General features: G+C 42.6%; 4 protein-coding genes across 7 annotated transcripts; 3 read left to right on the forward strand and 1 right to left on the reverse strand.

The window, feature by feature from the left end:
- Positions 1 to 237: 237 nt before the first annotated feature.
- On the reverse strand, positions 238 to 10233 carry septin8 (septin-8-A). 3 transcript variants are annotated; one of them, XM_029847362.1, is made up of 10 exons: positions 10131 to 10233; positions 4642 to 4756; positions 4344 to 4539; positions 3780 to 3966; positions 3531 to 3692; positions 3275 to 3371; positions 2997 to 3165; positions 2683 to 2815; positions 2413 to 2600; positions 238 to 862 (listed from the first exon to the last, which is right to left on the reverse strand). In XM_029847362.1, exons 3-10 carry the CDS (start codon positions 4508 to 4510, stop codon positions 808 to 810), a joined length of 1158 nt encoding a protein of 385 aa, XP_029703222.1. In that variant the 5' UTR covers positions 4511 to 4539; positions 4642 to 4756; positions 10131 to 10233; the 3' UTR covers positions 238 to 807. The 3 variants fall into 3 exon arrangements, with proteins under 3 accessions (XP_029703222.1, XP_003970450.2, XP_011609024.1); XM_003970401.3 differs by lacking the exon at positions 10131 to 10233 and adding an exon at positions 6023 to 6910; XM_011610722.2 differs by lacking the exons at positions 238 to 862; positions 10131 to 10233 and adding exons at positions 892 to 1612; positions 6023 to 6052.
- On the forward strand, positions 7161 to 8504 carry sowahab (sosondowah ankyrin repeat domain family member Ab). Its single transcript, XM_011610743.1, has one exon. The coding sequence runs from the start codon at positions 7161 to 7163 to the stop codon at positions 8502 to 8504; it is 1344 nt and encodes a 447-aa protein (XP_011609045.1).
- gdf9 (growth differentiation factor 9) lies at positions 10126 to 12748 on the forward strand. Of its 2 annotated transcripts, XM_011610724.2 has the most exons (4): positions 10126 to 10166; positions 10243 to 10617; positions 11009 to 11584; positions 11661 to 12748. In XM_011610724.2, exons 1-4 carry the CDS (start codon positions 10157 to 10159, stop codon positions 11864 to 11866), a joined length of 1167 nt encoding a protein of 388 aa, XP_011609026.1. In that variant the 5' UTR covers positions 10126 to 10156; the 3' UTR covers positions 11867 to 12748. The 2 variants fall into 2 exon arrangements, with proteins under 2 accessions (XP_011609026.1, XP_003970451.2); XM_003970402.3 differs by having other exon boundaries at positions 11009 to 12748.
- A 603-nt stretch (positions 12749 to 13351) lies between these two features.
- On the forward strand, positions 13352 to 14629 carry uqcrq (ubiquinol-cytochrome c reductase, complex III subunit VII). The gene is made up of 3 exons (XM_003970403.3): positions 13352 to 13486; positions 13969 to 14135; positions 14451 to 14629. Exons 2-3 carry the CDS (start codon positions 13982 to 13984, stop codon positions 14543 to 14545), a joined length of 249 nt encoding a protein of 82 aa, XP_003970452.1. The 5' UTR covers positions 13352 to 13486; positions 13969 to 13981; the 3' UTR covers positions 14546 to 14629.
- The last annotated feature ends 460 nt before the right edge of the window (positions 14630 to 15089 follow it).

A 15089-nucleotide genomic window follows, 5' to 3' on the forward strand; every position in this document is an offset into this window, starting at 1 on the left:
GTTTAAAAACATCAATAGAATGAACCTTTCCACACATTATTAACTCGTCATGCCAGGTATATTTTTTTAAATGTTCAGAATTTCCACCTGTTTCCATCCTTTTTCCCTGAATATACATCTATTGGAAGGCTTCCGGAAGATTCTGGAAGGAACACGAGCCCTCTCACCTACAACTCCCCTGTGTTACTATTCATACCTTTTTGGAGCAAATATTTGTTTTGGAGACAGCATGGCACATTTTCATACAACAATTCTTTATTTTCAGGCTATAAAAATCTTGATAGATTTAATAGAATAGCATTATGAGATTTATACCTGAATTTATAAATACATACTTTCTCTAACATAAGTATGGTTTTTCCATTTAGAGCTATAAAATACTTCTTTATATAATTCTGATATAACACAACACCTGGGTAGAATATGGCACATTTACCGATGATCAACATATTTCTTAAAGTGCTTAATATACTGTTATGGTCAGTACAGCATTGCAATATCATGTCACTTTTTTTTTTTCACAGTGTACATTGCCATTATTCAAGAACTACAAGCATGACAAATGATAGCATTGTTAGTGAAAAAATAAAATATGAGAGTTTTGACAGGTATTCCAAGGTTGAATGATAAATAAGAGGGGTTGGGAGCCATGCAGAGACCATGTTACAAAGTACTGCTTAAAGGACACATGGAGGACTTTAGGGTGACTTGCTTCCAAGGACAATGGGCGCATTAAAATTGTTATTGGACTGTGTAAAAATAACACACTGGTTAGTCTGTATCATTTATTGTGTGGTAGAAAGTCTTCTAATTCAAATTTCTTCCTGACGTTAAGGAGCACGCAGAAGGAAGACTAAAGAAGCTAGAAGAAAGAAAGAAGAGAAAAACATAATTTATCAGAACAAGCAACTCGACATGGTTAATTAATGCTTTGAAACATATTAAGACTGTAGGGTGGAAAAACCAAAAAGAAGGGATTCAGATGATCCACAAATGAAATGATAGAATGCTCAGTTTGAAAATGCTTCTCTTTATTTAAATGTAAACAAGGCAGTATAGTTCAGTTTTTTTCAAGTTCAGTGTAAACTATTTCATTTATAACCCTGCATGGATTTATGACAAATATCAAAGTAAAACTAACAGTGACAATTATTAACAATTCTACACTATTTTGTGCATCACCATCTTTGACCACCAGGAACAAACCCTTGATTTCATCTGGATTGTAAATAATCAAACATTTACTGCCTTAATTTCCTCCTGGTGCGCTCTGTGAGCTAACTGTCCTTTTCCATTCATCCTTCTCAATAAGAAAAGTACATTTAAATCATTCACCAGAAGATTAACATTCATAAGAGAACATAAGATTACACAAACTGGTTATGAACACAGTCTATGGATTGTGAGTCTAGTAAAGTCAGTCAATCAAACAAACCGAGCACAGCTATTTTTGTGGCTCAGGAGTGCACAGCGGCTTACAGCCATCAAATTATTCAGGCTGACACATCTGCATTGTCACTGTGATTCTATGTCCACACAGTCTCAGGAAGTTTTTCCCATGCTGATGGCAGACACATTCCTGGTTTCTCTGGTTGTTTGATCTGTAAATCAACTGGAAGGGGGATAAAATGGGAAAACACACTCTGAAAGGGGTAAAAGAAATGAATATGAAATGGTAAAAAAATGAAACATAACATAAAGACAGTACAAAATGAAAGGAATGGAAATGGAATGTTTGTTCTGCAAGGATGAATATCCTTTTTGGTAAAGTTCATTTTAAATCTGATGGTTTCATGGGCTCATAAAGTCAGGTTCCAAGTCCAGCCCACATTCTCATGGGCAGAATAAAGACCAAAAGGAGAGATACAGTCCTGAGCTCTAACTAAAAAGATTAATTCTTTAAATGTTGTCTTTAATTAGCACTTTCATGAGGGACCTAAACCAGTCCAGAGAACCGATTTCTTCATTTTTACTTTTGAAAGAAAACTTCAATCACTCCTCATCTTCTATTCTATACAACAGATGCACTTCAATCCTGGTAGCTATAAAAATGAACCCAATCAAACAAAATCTTTCCTGAGATCTGTCTAAGTTTGCTTTTATGTTGAACATCACAGAATTATCTGCACCGCACATGTACACATGTGAGCCACATGTGAGCCATCCTGGGACTAGTTAACATAATCAGAAGTGCCTCGGCCCTGTAGGTTAGCCTGCAGGGATATGTGCATCGGGCTGCGTCATGCAAGCGGTGACCCCTACGATGTCTGAGCACACAGCGTCAGCCCCAATCCGTCTCTGTATCAGTTTCAGACCCGTCATGGCCATGGGAAGATAATATGATCTCAATGATTGCATCAGCAGAAGAAGTTCTGTCCAATCACCTCGTCCCAAACAGAAAAGCAGACTTACTTCTTCTTGTCCTTGTCCTTCTTGAATGGCTGTGAACCGCCTTGGACAGCCTGCCCCATCAGCGTCTCAGCTGCCACCTTTCTTCTGTTGAAAGCGTTCATCTCTTCTTCCAGGTTACGCCTTTTCTCCTCCAGGGTCTTCTTTTCCTCCTGGTGCATCCGCTTCAGCTGCTCAAACCGCTCATGGAGCTGGAGGCGGGGAAAACTGTGAGACAAACCAAACTACGAGGAACCTTTCAAAGCGCATCTGTAGACCAATTTCCTTCCTCACCTCCTTTTCCTTCTCCTTCAGCTCAGCTTCGGCCTCCTTCACTTTGTTGACAAACATCTGTCTCATTTCCTCCTCTTTGCGCTGCAGATCGGTGAGGAACTCCTTCCTCTTGGCTTCATATGTTTCCTGGAGGCTGGAGATCAGGGTGGAAACAATGTGATTCAGATGTTTAAAATCAACGGACAGTGGACTCAACACTGTATTTGTATTTGTCTATTTGTACATGCAGTGAGTTGAGAGCAGCATGTCTGAAGCTTATGGTCACCAGAGACGCTCAGGGAGGCGTTTTTCACAGATTTCCCCCCTGATCTCACCTAAACGACTTGCTGTCTGGGTCGGTGTCCTTGAAGCCCATCTCCTCCAGCTTGCAGCGGCGGTAAAGCTCATAGTGTCGAGCGTGGGTTTGCTCTCGGAGATCCTCCATGTTCACGCGGACTAACATCTCCCGCAGCTTCACAAAATCACAGTGGTTTTCGTTCTCCACTGGTAAAAAAGAGAAAATAGAAGCATGTTCAACTGAAAAATCACAAAAGACAGCGTGGCTTTTCCTCAGGCTGACTGGGCTAATGTTGGATATGAGGTGAACGCTCACCTTGTACTGAACCCCAGGGGTAGAGCCGTGCTTTCACCAACTTATTTCCCACTTTGACATTTTCAACACTTCCAACAACAGCAAAGGGGAGATGAGTCTGCAACAGAAAGATTTTCACTGTTAATTCAACATGAAATCATAGTCAGATCTGCTGTCGTCACACCAGTGTCTGTTTGCGTTCGAAACCCTGAGTCCGGCTGGTCCATATGTGGGATAATGTTTTATGTGTTCGTGTCTTTGTGCTGCTAGGACTTACATTCATGGAGGAGTTGATCTCTGCCACAGCTTCATCCTCTGTGGGGAACTGATAAATCTGCACGCCGTTACTGACCAGCTCGCTCATGATCTTGATCTTCAGCTTGTCCAGTTCGCTCCTGTTCACAGTGTCCGCCTTCGCAATGACGGGGATGATGTTCACCTTCACCGAGATATTTAAAAATAAAAGACAGCATGAGGAAGGATGATGGACAAGGAACGTTAAATGATGAACCGACTGCGTGGTCACCTTGCTGTCCAGTTTCTTCATCGTGACAAGATCGAGGGACTTCAGGGAATGTCCACTCGGGGCAATGAAATACAAGCAGGCGTGGATTCTGGTGTCATGGCAACTGAATAAGGAGCGTTTTATCTTAAGCTCTTCTTCAAGGTACTTTTCAAACTGTGTATCGATGTATTCAAGAATGGGCTTAAAGCTGCAAAGAAAGAAAGAAATATAATTATTTTCAATAGACATCTTATGCTTCCTTCTTTTTGGATGGGATCTATGGAGGTTTTATTCTTCCTGAGTGACAATTTTTTGTTTTTCAGTAGTTAATTGTTGCATATCGAGTTTGCATTAGCCCTACCAGTCCAATTCAGAATTAGCAAGCCACAAACAGGCCAGATCTCCCCCACAGCTTTGTACTGCGGGATCATGTTGGCCTCCGGAAAGAAGAGGGAAGCAGAAGGCAGAATTTTGAATTGCTTAACCTTCTCGAAGATTGGAATCAAACCCACATTAAAAGAATGTCTTTCATTTAAAATTCTGATTGCTATTTTGGTAAATAAGTAAAGACAAACTAGCACATACCTTTCCTCTCTGTTGATCTGATCTCCAAACCCTACAGTATGCACGATGGTCAGCTTGAGGTTGACGTTGCTCTCCTGCAGCTCATATGTCTGCGGGTGGAGATGGACCTTATTCCCATAGTGGCTCGCCTCCTCATTTTCAAATGTGGTGTTAAACAGTGTGTTCATTAATGTCGACTTGCCGACACCAGTCTCCCCTTTTAACAAAAGTAAGACGGCAGAAACAAAGACGACCCTGTCAGAGTTCAAAGTGCACGTTCATGCGAATGTCAAAGGATTTCTCCCAGATCCACACATACCTACACAGAGGATATTGAAGCTGAATCCCTGAGCAACTGACTTGCTGACTAACTGGTCGGGAAGGCTGTCAAAGCCCACGTGGCCATTAAGCTCAATGGTTCGCTTCTCTTCATTCTGACGGATTTGAAAAGACATGAAAAACTACAGCAGCACATACGTCTCAGCACCATGTCATAACAATCAGTTGTTAGGGTTAAACGGTGACAGAATTTGACACAGTGTGATTGTGCGCTCCTGTCGTATCAGATCTGAGGTCTGCTTCCATGCTCTGAACGCACTCTTGGCTAATGAGGTCGTCCCTGCAGCACGAATAGACTGACGTATAACAAGGTTCAGTCGCTACATTACGAGATAAAACCCCACAGCCGATGGCATAGCACTCTCAAGATCAATGAAACGTCACAAGTCCCTCAGAGGAAGAAATGCTCATTATTTAAAATGTTTTAATTGATTGGGCACTTAAATATACAGTTGAAACAGAAAACACATCAAATATAAAATGAGATGAGCCCATAAAGAACACTAACTCACATCTATCATTGAGATGATGACATATCTTCAATTACGCATACAACAGTGATTAAATTAAATGACATGAAGTGGACCTATAGAGCTAAACGGGCTGGGAGCTGGTCCAGTCTCCAATCCCCCCACGGGGATACTGGCAACTCTCAAAAGACTCAACATGATGAGCAGGATGTGTTCCATACAGCACTCATCTGTTTTGTTCCTCTCTCACGCTGTCTCTCTCTCTCTCTCACTCTGTCTCTCACACACGCACACACTTTCACACAGGCACACTCACAAAGAGCTCTTTATTTAGATGTTATTGCACAGGATGGGAGGACATCCAGGCCTCTGGTTTGGTACAATTAACTCCTCCAAAGTGTAACCTGCGCGCCTACACCTCAACCTCTCTCACTGGCAGCACGTAAACGGGTGAAAGAGCACCAAAAAAAATAAAAACACCACGCATGACAACTACAACGCATAATGTTCTGCCCGGGAGTGTGTTAGAGCTTGCTACTTAGGCTGATCCTCTTTACTTGCTGTCTTTTCCAGGCTGCTGTCGGTGTTGCGTTCACGTTACTGTCCAGTCTAACGGACAGTCGTGCCAACACCTGTGACGACTGCTGTCGTTCCTGACAGGGCATTCTTGTCGGACGGTCGGATGCTAAAGTGCGCCTTCTTGTGCGCAGATGATGGTGATGATGATGTCAATATTTATGTGGATGCGCTCAACATAAAACACGCAGCGTCACGATCACTGCCGAGCGCACCTACGCTCCATCACATCACCCCCGCATAACGCACACCTGAATCATGTGTTTCAATTCATTTCTGTTGGCGCTGTGCGGAATGGCCGGCTGTGCTACTTACTGCGGACGCATCCACCTGGCTGGCCGCCATCGTCAGAGGAGAGTACGCAGGAATAACGAAGCGGAGCTGCTCCACACATCCAACAGAGACAAGCGCGTTTCAATATGGCCTCTGTGAAGATACACCCCCTCTGTGCTGGAGGGCGACACTCCAACACACTGGAACTGGCCTGCCTCGCTTGGCACGATTATGCTCTCATATATTCATGCACGCCCATGAGCAGCTTTTTCTATCATGTGTTCGGAGAAGTAAATTTAACCGTTTGGACAATCAAAGGTAGCACATCATTCACATTTATATGTGACTACAAGGGTAAACATATTATATAAAAACGAAGCTGGACTAAATGACTGGACTAAAAATGTGTGAAAATGGCAAATGTACCCCCTCACAACAAATGTCAGTCAGCATTATTCATAGAGACAATGTATAACCAATCACCCTGGTGGTAGCTCTAGATAACGATTATAATGACGCAAAATAAAAACGTGGTAAACATTACTTTCATGTTTTGCCCAACGGTGCTATTAATGACCGTTACTGTCCATGGCTGATAAATTAACACCAACCACCGCAGACATTTTTTAGTTAACAAGTCTTTTCGACAGGGGGCACTGGATCGTTCAAGTATTACTTGTTGCTATTTGAGTTTCTGTTTTTATACATTCTTTTTGTTTTGTGGATTATTTTCCTCTATTTGTAGCACTCTGAGATCTTGTGAAATATGCATTATAAGTAAAACGTATTACTATGAGTATAAAAGCCAACATAATCGAATTTATAAATATTAAAAGTAGTCTTCAGCGCCAATTAGCATTTCTATGAACTCAATCTTTCTATTCTCCACTGAGAACATTAAACAATATCCATCCATATAGTTTGAATAAACTGATAACCTATCGTTGTATATTGCATGTTGTGTCAAATTAAAAGGATTTTGTGGTCATGATCCAATCACTGGAGCCTCTTAGGTCTCTGCCCACTTTAACGCGGAGAGTCCAGAGAAATGAGGAGCCGGAAGCCGCCGGTTGGAGGGGGACAACAGAGAGGGGAGCACGGGCAGCGGGCGGACCATCCTCCGGGATTTACTCCAGATAAATGCTCTGTCTTTCAAAACTGCGACTGGCGGCCGAACAAGATGGCTCTGACCCAGGAATCCATTCTGTCCTTTCTGCTGGAGCGCGGAGGCAAAGTGAAAAACTCGGAGCTGGTTCATCATTTCAGGAGCCGAATCGGCTGCAGCGATCCCGCGGAAAAGCAGCACAATAGAGACCTCTTCAAAAAGTTGGTCAACAGCGTCGCCGTCGTCAAGCAGATCGAGGAGGTGAAGTTCGTGGTCGTGAAGAAAAGGTACCAGGACTTTGTTAAGGAGGCGAGCGGTGGGGCGCGGACAGCGCAGATGGAGGACAGTGTGTGCAGCAACACCAGCTTTTCCTCCATGTCTCCCCAGCGGGCCCAGCAGGCAAAAATGGTTCTCTCTGACGTCGAAAACAACAATAATATTTTATACCCCTTAAACCCGAACGACTCGTGCTGTTGCAGTCCCAAACGTGCGTCTGCGGGGAGTAAGCCGGGCAGGAGGCCGTCACCAAGAGACAATGGCGTGGACACGACCAGTGTCAAAGTCCTCAGTCTCTCTGGAGACCAGGTGAAGAAATCTGGAGCCGTGTTCGCGGTCGTAGCGGTCAAGTCTCCACCCAGAGCCTCCTCACCAGCAGCTCAGGGTGGATCACAAGGGCAGCTGGATAAAACACAACATAAACTGGGCAAAATTCCACCAGCAGCTCCGGCTTTAAAGTGTCCAGTCTACAGGAAAGGTGCCCAGAGGGACTCCAAACGTTGGACAGAGGGGGTGCAGTCAGTTCCCCAGATTCAACCTCCAAATAAGACCTCGAGGCCAGGAGATGACAGCAAATACTCTGAGTGCGTGCCTCTGGAGCCGTTGGCTCACGAGTGGCTGGTGAAGTGTGCAGCAGGACTGTGGGGACAACTCTGTGGTTTAATGCTGCAGGACGCCAGACTGGTTCACAAGAAAGACTTCATGTCGGGCTTCACAGTGCTCCACTGGGCAGCCAAGGACGGCAGCTGTGGAACGATGCAGAAAATCCTGGAGATCTCCAGAAAAACAGGCACTTACGTGAATATAAACAGCAAAGCGCACGGAGGATACACGCCTTTACACATCGCGGCCATCCACGGCCACGCCGACATGATGGTCCTGCTCGTGCAACGTCATGGCGCCAGCATCGATGAGAGGGACAACTACGGGAAGAAGGCCTTCCACTACCTGGGCAGAGGTGTGCCGGATGACGTGAGAGCACTTCTAGGGGGAGCGCGGCTGAGTAGCGACAGGGAGAAGACTGAGGACGAGGAGGACAGGGAGCACTTGAAGGGATTCAACACTATCAGTAAACTGTTCCAGCCTCACGCAGGAAAGAAACACAGAGCAGCAAATAAATTCACTCACGACTGGTTAGAGTGACTGTGAGAATAAAAATAACTTAAATGTTGCATGTTATATAATCTGAAAAGACAGTTACTGACTCATAAAGTCTGTGAATAAATTACAAATCAAGCATCACAATTCTGCCCAGGGGTTCTCCGGGTTATTTATATTTATAATCACATTAGTTGATGAAGCCTTAAATCTATTTGAGCATTGATAATGACGGTGTAAAATAAACATGCTATAACGGCTACCACAAAGTCCCGTGTTGTAGACAATGTGGAGTTCCTGAACACAGAACCATGTAAATACATGTAGATTCTTGTGATCTAAGCTACTGGGACAAAGCTCTGGGGAATTAACAGTTGAAAAAGCTGTCTCAAAACGTCATTAAAAGTCAAATAAATCCTGAGTGGACCAGTTATGCAAAGCAGGGTGCTGAACAGCGTGGAGGAATGTCTTCTTTACACACGAACTGGGACCTGAATGGAGGAAGGCCTCCTTTTGTGAGCCCACATCAGGGTTTGTCTTTATATCTGGATAAGTTATGTAAGTGGGTCATTTTGAGTTTGATTTTTCACAGCTTCTAAGAAAATATAACTACGATTTTCATATTCACCTTTTTAAGATTTGAATTGAAAACTGTCAACCTTCAGTTTTGGGGGGGGGGGGGGGGGGGGGGGTGCTGTCTGCTTTCATTCTGTTCTATCCTTAACCGACCCTGGAGATACAGAAGAGTTGGGCCTGAGCCAATGAGGACAGAATCAAAACAGCCAGAACAATGTCCTTTGTCTACGGTAATGGAAGAAAAGCAACTTGCACAATATTTTCCGACAAAGGCCAGCCAGAAAGTAAACGAACGTGTTGTGCACGTTAAACTCCCCCCCCCCCAATCTCTTTGCTAAAGAACAAACAGAGAGCTGCAGTCCAGTTTAAAGACCTTTAAGACTTCCCTTGTTGGATTTAAGAACTGTATAGTGCTCTGATAACATCGAGCTCTCTGTGGTGCTGAGATTTAACTCCATTATCTTGTGTTTTATGGAGGGATTTCTGAAAAATACTTTGTGTGTCAGTGCATTATTGATTAGCCCCAAATCAACCTGTAGTTAATTAGTTGTATGTATTTCAATTATATTTATGAAATTGTATATGTCAGTTTTCTTTGTTTTTGCTAATATATTAGTCCTGTAGGGGACCCGTGAATGCACCAAAATCACATTCTATGTGTTTCCCGAGAGACAAATTCCATGTCTTACTGCATGTTTACATTTTATTTAGATTCTCTTTAGATTTTCATGTATATGAACAACAACAACATGAATCGGTGCTAGTTCACTTTAAGTATTCAGAAAACATCAAGTTAAAATTGTGAGAAAAAGACAGAACGGTCGACTTACAAATTCAATATTTGAATGTATTTACGGATAATGTAAAGTGACCTTCAACATCAGCATTTTCGTCAGGTCTCCTGAAACAACCGGGACGCTTTCAAAATAAAAGCACCACGGACACGTACTACCCCGCAAATAATGATGGAAACGAAGTCCATTGTAACAGTATTGATTTGCGAAGTCATCTTCCAATGCTTTTTCCTTCTGGTGCAACACGAAAACCGACCGAATCCGACTGTCGCTCTTTTACCTGATTACGTCAGACACACACCTGATTGCAAACACCTGCGCGTGTTGATGAGCGGCGGTACGTGCGCGGTCCTGTTGACCTCCAGCCCTGAGTGGAGCGTCTCCTTAAGTTTCTATTGCTTTGTTTTTTTAAGGAATGCCAAAACAAATGCTGATGTCAGCTCCCCTTCGTTGTCCTCGCTTGGTCACCTGTCTGATGCTGGTCGCCTGCGGCTGGCCGTTGCTGACGCCTTCCGCCGCCACCTCCAATGATCTGCACAGCCTGGCGGATCTCACGCACCCTTACGCCAGCATCTTCTCCCCGCTGCTAAAGGCTCTGTCGGAGCACGGAGGGTCGAGGTGGAACCCGGGGCCGGGGGGAAAGATGACCCCCGAGGAGAGCTACATGACCTATCTGACGGAGGTTTACAGGAAGACCTCCAGGGTGCAGAGAAGCTTGGACGGGAGAAGGTGCGACACCGTCCGACTGATCAAGCCGCAAGACGAGTGTTTTGCACAAAGTAACAAAGGTGAGCGATTAAAAATAACCACAACAGCACACATTTACTGGGCGTCTGCTTTGATAAACCAAATGGATAAAAATAAAGAGTCAATGATAAAATGTCAGTAAATGTTAAACAGGCTTGATCACAGAGCAAATGATTTTTCCATAGTTTTTTTTTTTAAGGTTTGAACTGTCACAAAATGAAAGAACAATTCCAACAGTCCACCCATGGAACTTTAAGTTTCTAAAAGGTCAAATTATTTAAAAAAAAAAATGACATTAATATTTTAAAAACTGTTCTAATAAAAAATCTGACAACAGGGTGTTTATCCCCCAGTTTTCTGAAGCGCTCAGCTGGCTTTTGTATGGAATTATTGCTGGAGATTAATGTTTAGTTTTCTTGTGCTTTTCCTCAGAGGGCTACATGCAGGACCTTTCCTATAATCTTGGTCAAGTGAGAAGAAAAGAACACCTTCTGAAGTCAGCCTTGGTGTACAGTTTTGCCCATGTTGGCGTAGCCCCTGCCAACAGAGCTTGTTACCTGAGCATCCAGGAACAGGAGCAGTCGGAACATTGCCACCTGTGTTCTGTGGTCCACTACGCTGTGAACTTCACCGGCACCAAAGACGGGAGGAACATGAGAAGCTGGGTGGAGGTTGATGTCACCTCCTTTCTCAAGCCTCTCTTTAAGTTTCATGGGAGAAACATAAAACTTCTCATCAACGTCACCTGCCATGATGAAGGAAGAGCCAGTGGTGGTGGCGGAAAAGAAGCCCTGAAGTTCACCTTGAGGCCCCCGCCTCTGCTTCTTTACCTCACTGACACCAGTAAAATAGGCCACCGGAGATTGCAGGAGGACGTCAAAGCACTTCAAGCACCAGTCGCTGCAGAAAACACATTTCACAAGCAGGTGTTTGTCAAATCTGAATCCAGGTTGCGACAAAAGAGAAGATGGAAGAGGGACTCTCCAAAAAGCAAACGTGGTGGCAAAGGTCTGGACCCCCACCTGCCCGAGCTGCTTCCCAGCTCTGAATTCCCTACAAACGACTGTGCTTTGTATGATTTCAGGGTGCGTTTCAGCCAACTCAAACTGGATCACTGGATCGTTTTCCCACCAAAGTACAACCCCAGGTACTGCAGAGGCATCTGTCCGAGGACCATGGGCTTCATCTACGGCTCACCTGTCCACACCATGGTGCAGAACATCATATATGAGAAGCTCGACTCCTCTGTGCCCAGGCCCTCCTGCATTCCTTCACACTACAGCCCGCTAAGTGTCATGATCTTTGAAGAGGACGGCTCCTATGTCTACAAGGAGTTTGAGGACATGGTTGCGACCAGGTGCACATGTCGCTAAACCAGCTACCACCATGTCTTTCTTTTTCTGTTTTACGGGCTGAATGGAGCATCAGTACAACACCCTCTTAGACAGTCGTCACAGTGTCGGATACTCTGACCAGACTCAGTGATTTCATGGGTTATAAAATCTTTGCCAATGAAAGAAGTTTGATCTGGAGCAGGTGTGTCTACTTAATCAAGTGTGTTTACTTAAACAGAAGTATTTTATCCTAATGAAAAACTGACGTTGGTTTTCTTTTTGTTATAGTATGATGGGAAGGGGAAAAAAAGGTGCCAGTGCATCCTGTTCTACAACTTACTGTCTGACATGTAGTATTGAATCTGACACGAGGAAAATTAGAGTTGAATTATTTCATAGGATTTTTTTTAAGTTATGTTTTGTTAACTTATTTTGGGTGGGTGGGTTGTCATTATTCTTTAATTTAACACAATAAATGTTTTAAGTAGGCCTGTTCTGGACAATAAGAAAATAGTCACAAAAACTTTTACATAGCATTTTATTCTTGGGGATGAGAGGCAGCTGTCTGAATGACAGCTATCTTCATAATGTCCAGAATGAAAGTTGTCAAGGTTTCAGTGTGTGTTTATAACTTAGTCACTGAGTGACCGCATATGTATGAATTGACTCCGTACTTGAATCTGTACTGGTTGAATGTGACAAAGTGCATGTCATGGCTATTTATGCAATTTAAGTGATTTCACTGTGTGTCTGTGCTCAGTTTAGGGATATTGAAAAGAGTTTGAGTATGTTGGCATATTTTCTGAAAAACTAGAAAATAAAAAATAACATGCATGAATATTCTGTGCATACATCTGAATGCGAGTTCTACATGAAATATTTTGATTGCAATGCAATTATCTCTAAGGAGGAAATTGTTAGGTTACCTGATACCACAGGTAGGCTGCCAGGATTACCTTCTTTAGTATTTTCTTTTTTAATAATCCATTTTCAAGATTTTGAACATCAAATGAAGGTACAATTGTTTTTGGGTTGTATAGTTTTGCTATTTAAATATTGATGACTGAGGTTACAATGCAAATCAAAGCTGCAAGCAGCAATCATTGGGCCAGCGTACTCCCATTTCCGTCAGCGATAGGAGCCCAAAAGATGCAAACATTGATAATTTGAAACAAAATGGCAGACTTCCCGTGTTTATGCATCTGGACAGGTTCTATAAACATACAAATTTGAATCTTTGTACTTTGAAAAAAGCTCTATGGGGATGGGTCTTTGAATGGACCATTTACAGCTAACCACAAATATCCAACACAGTGGCCGCACCCATTCACATACAACAATACTTTGTGTATCTTTTCATCACACAAGGCTCAAAGTGAATTCTCTTGAATATGAATATGAACTGATTTAATTCCTAACTAGAGTTCAACGTAGCGACAGTTTCTCTCACGCTGCAAGGTGCTGTGACCAAACCCCTGGCCGCTAGGTGGCACTGTTGTCCGGAGTAAAGCGGAAGTAACCTCTAAAAACAACGGAGAAGGCCGGAACTTCCTAAATCCGAGTGAGCGCTAACACGGTGGGTCCCAATGTCGCGTTTTAAATGCTGTTTTTTTCCCGAATCAGTGTGTTTACCTTAGCTTCGTAGCGCTCAAGTTACAATCTAAAAAGGCTTGTTTTTTCCCCCTGATTGTTAACGTTAGACATTTTCGGTTAATGGCCTCGTAAATTTACGGACAAGGTTCAAGGACTGTCTGTACCTTAGCTTAGCATCGACCATATCGTTACGCCGACTAGCTGTCATAAACGTATCTATCTATCTATCTATCTATCTATCTATCTATCTATCTATCTATCTATCTATCTATCTATCTATCTATCTATCTATCTATCTATCTATCTATCTATCTATCTATCTATCTATCTAATTTCAATGGTTGACCAATATAACAAGTTCAATATGTAGTCATGCATCCATCATCATATTTTCCTTAGACCTTTTAATGCTTATTAATTTTTCTTATATGATTAATTTTGAGATTTTGCATTCTGTTTTTACAGATCAACTCTCAACATGGGGCATCACTTTGGAAACCTGGCCAGGGTCAGGCACATGATTATCTACAGCCTGTCCCCCTTTGAGCAGAAGGCTTTTGCCAATTACTTATCTAAGGGAATCCCAAATGTTTGGAGACGGTTCTCATCTTCTTTCTTTAAAGTTGCCCCCCGTGAGTGTTTTTTTCCCCATGCAATTCATGTTGTATATATGACGAACACAGGTTGGAAGTTAAGTATTTTGTTGAAATGAAAGTAATTTGATTTCAAGTGATTTGGTAATAATACAGTTTTCTCATACACTCCAAATGTGTACTCAGTAAAAAGAAATCAAAGCCAGATTTGACACAAGACAATGCTCTAGCAATTATATTTGTGGAAAAAAAATTAGGATACGAATAAATACTCCACATTTTATTCATTTTATTGTACAGTGAGACTGTGCATTGTTTTCGCTGTTAACTTGTTCTACAATCTTTTTGTTTTAGCAATGATCCTCATGTACATGACCTACACATGGGGCAACGCTGTCCATAAGCAGGGCATGAGGAAGAATGCTGCTGACTATGAAAATGATGAATAAACCTCTGCCAACCCTCTGAAAACTGCCTGGTGTTACGTAATTCCAAATCCCTGTGTCTATCAATAAAGAGAAATTTATTTATATGAATGTGTTGTTTTGTTTATATTTGTGGCTAGTATAATATGAATTCATTCAATGCTACTTTTTCAAAAAATACTAAAGGATTTATTGTACACACTGGCCGTATATAAAGAGTGTACATTATTGATTAAGCTATTAATGGGCTGCAGTTTTTGGTATTGGCATAGGGTAAGTCTTTCCTAATGGCTGTGCAAGCCATCCTATGTGCTCATGTTCAAAAGCGCGTTCATGTCCGTCATTTTTAACTGAAAAATATTGCTTTAGGTGTTGGTTTTAAAGGCGCCAATAAGCACCAGTTACCCCGGACATGAACGATTAAAACACAAAAGCCACGCATTTAATCTGTTAATTTGCAGCGGTAATTACAGAGTTGCACCACCAAACGTGGACAATCTTCAGATACAATCAAGGAAGCTGGCATTCCTTTTAGTGTGCTTTTTATGATCAAATCAAAGACAGTTTA

The sequence above is a fragment of the Takifugu rubripes genome, chromosome 14 (assembly GCF_901000725.2).
Source record: "Takifugu rubripes chromosome 14, fTakRub1.2, whole genome shotgun sequence".
In the NCBI taxonomy this organism is placed as follows: domain Eukaryota; kingdom Metazoa; phylum Chordata; class Actinopteri; order Tetraodontiformes; family Tetraodontidae; genus Takifugu; species Takifugu rubripes.

Bases quoted from the DNA above. Each gene is read 5' to 3' on its own strand.
- septin8 (XM_003970401.3), bottom strand. From the start codon at position 6,052: ATGGCGGCCAGCCAGGTGGATGCGTCCGCA. The intron at 3,372-3,530 runs GTAAGTCCTAGC...TTTCTGTTGCAG, and splicing joins AGATCAACTCCTCCATGAAT to ACTCATCTCCCCTTTGCTGT. The intron at 863-2,412 runs GTAAGTCTGCTT...TCTTTCTTCTAG, and splicing joins AAGGACAAGGACAAGAAGAA to CTTCTTTAGTCTTCCTTCTG.
- sowahab (XM_011610743.1), top strand. From the start codon at position 7,161: ATGGCTCTGACCCAGGAATCCATTCTGTCCTTTCTGCTGGAGCGCGGA.
- gdf9 (XM_003970402.3), top strand. The intron at 10,618-11,008 runs GTGAGCGATTAA...GCTTTTCCTCAG, and splicing joins TTTTGCACAAAGTAACAAAG to AGGGCTACATGCAGGACCTT.
- uqcrq (XM_003970403.3), top strand. From the start codon at position 13,982: ATGGGGCATCACTTTGGAAACCTGGCCAGGGTCAGGCACATGATTATC. The intron at 14,136-14,450 runs GTGAGTGTTTTT...TTTTTGTTTTAG, and splicing joins TTTCTTTAAAGTTGCCCCCC to CAATGATCCTCATGTACATG.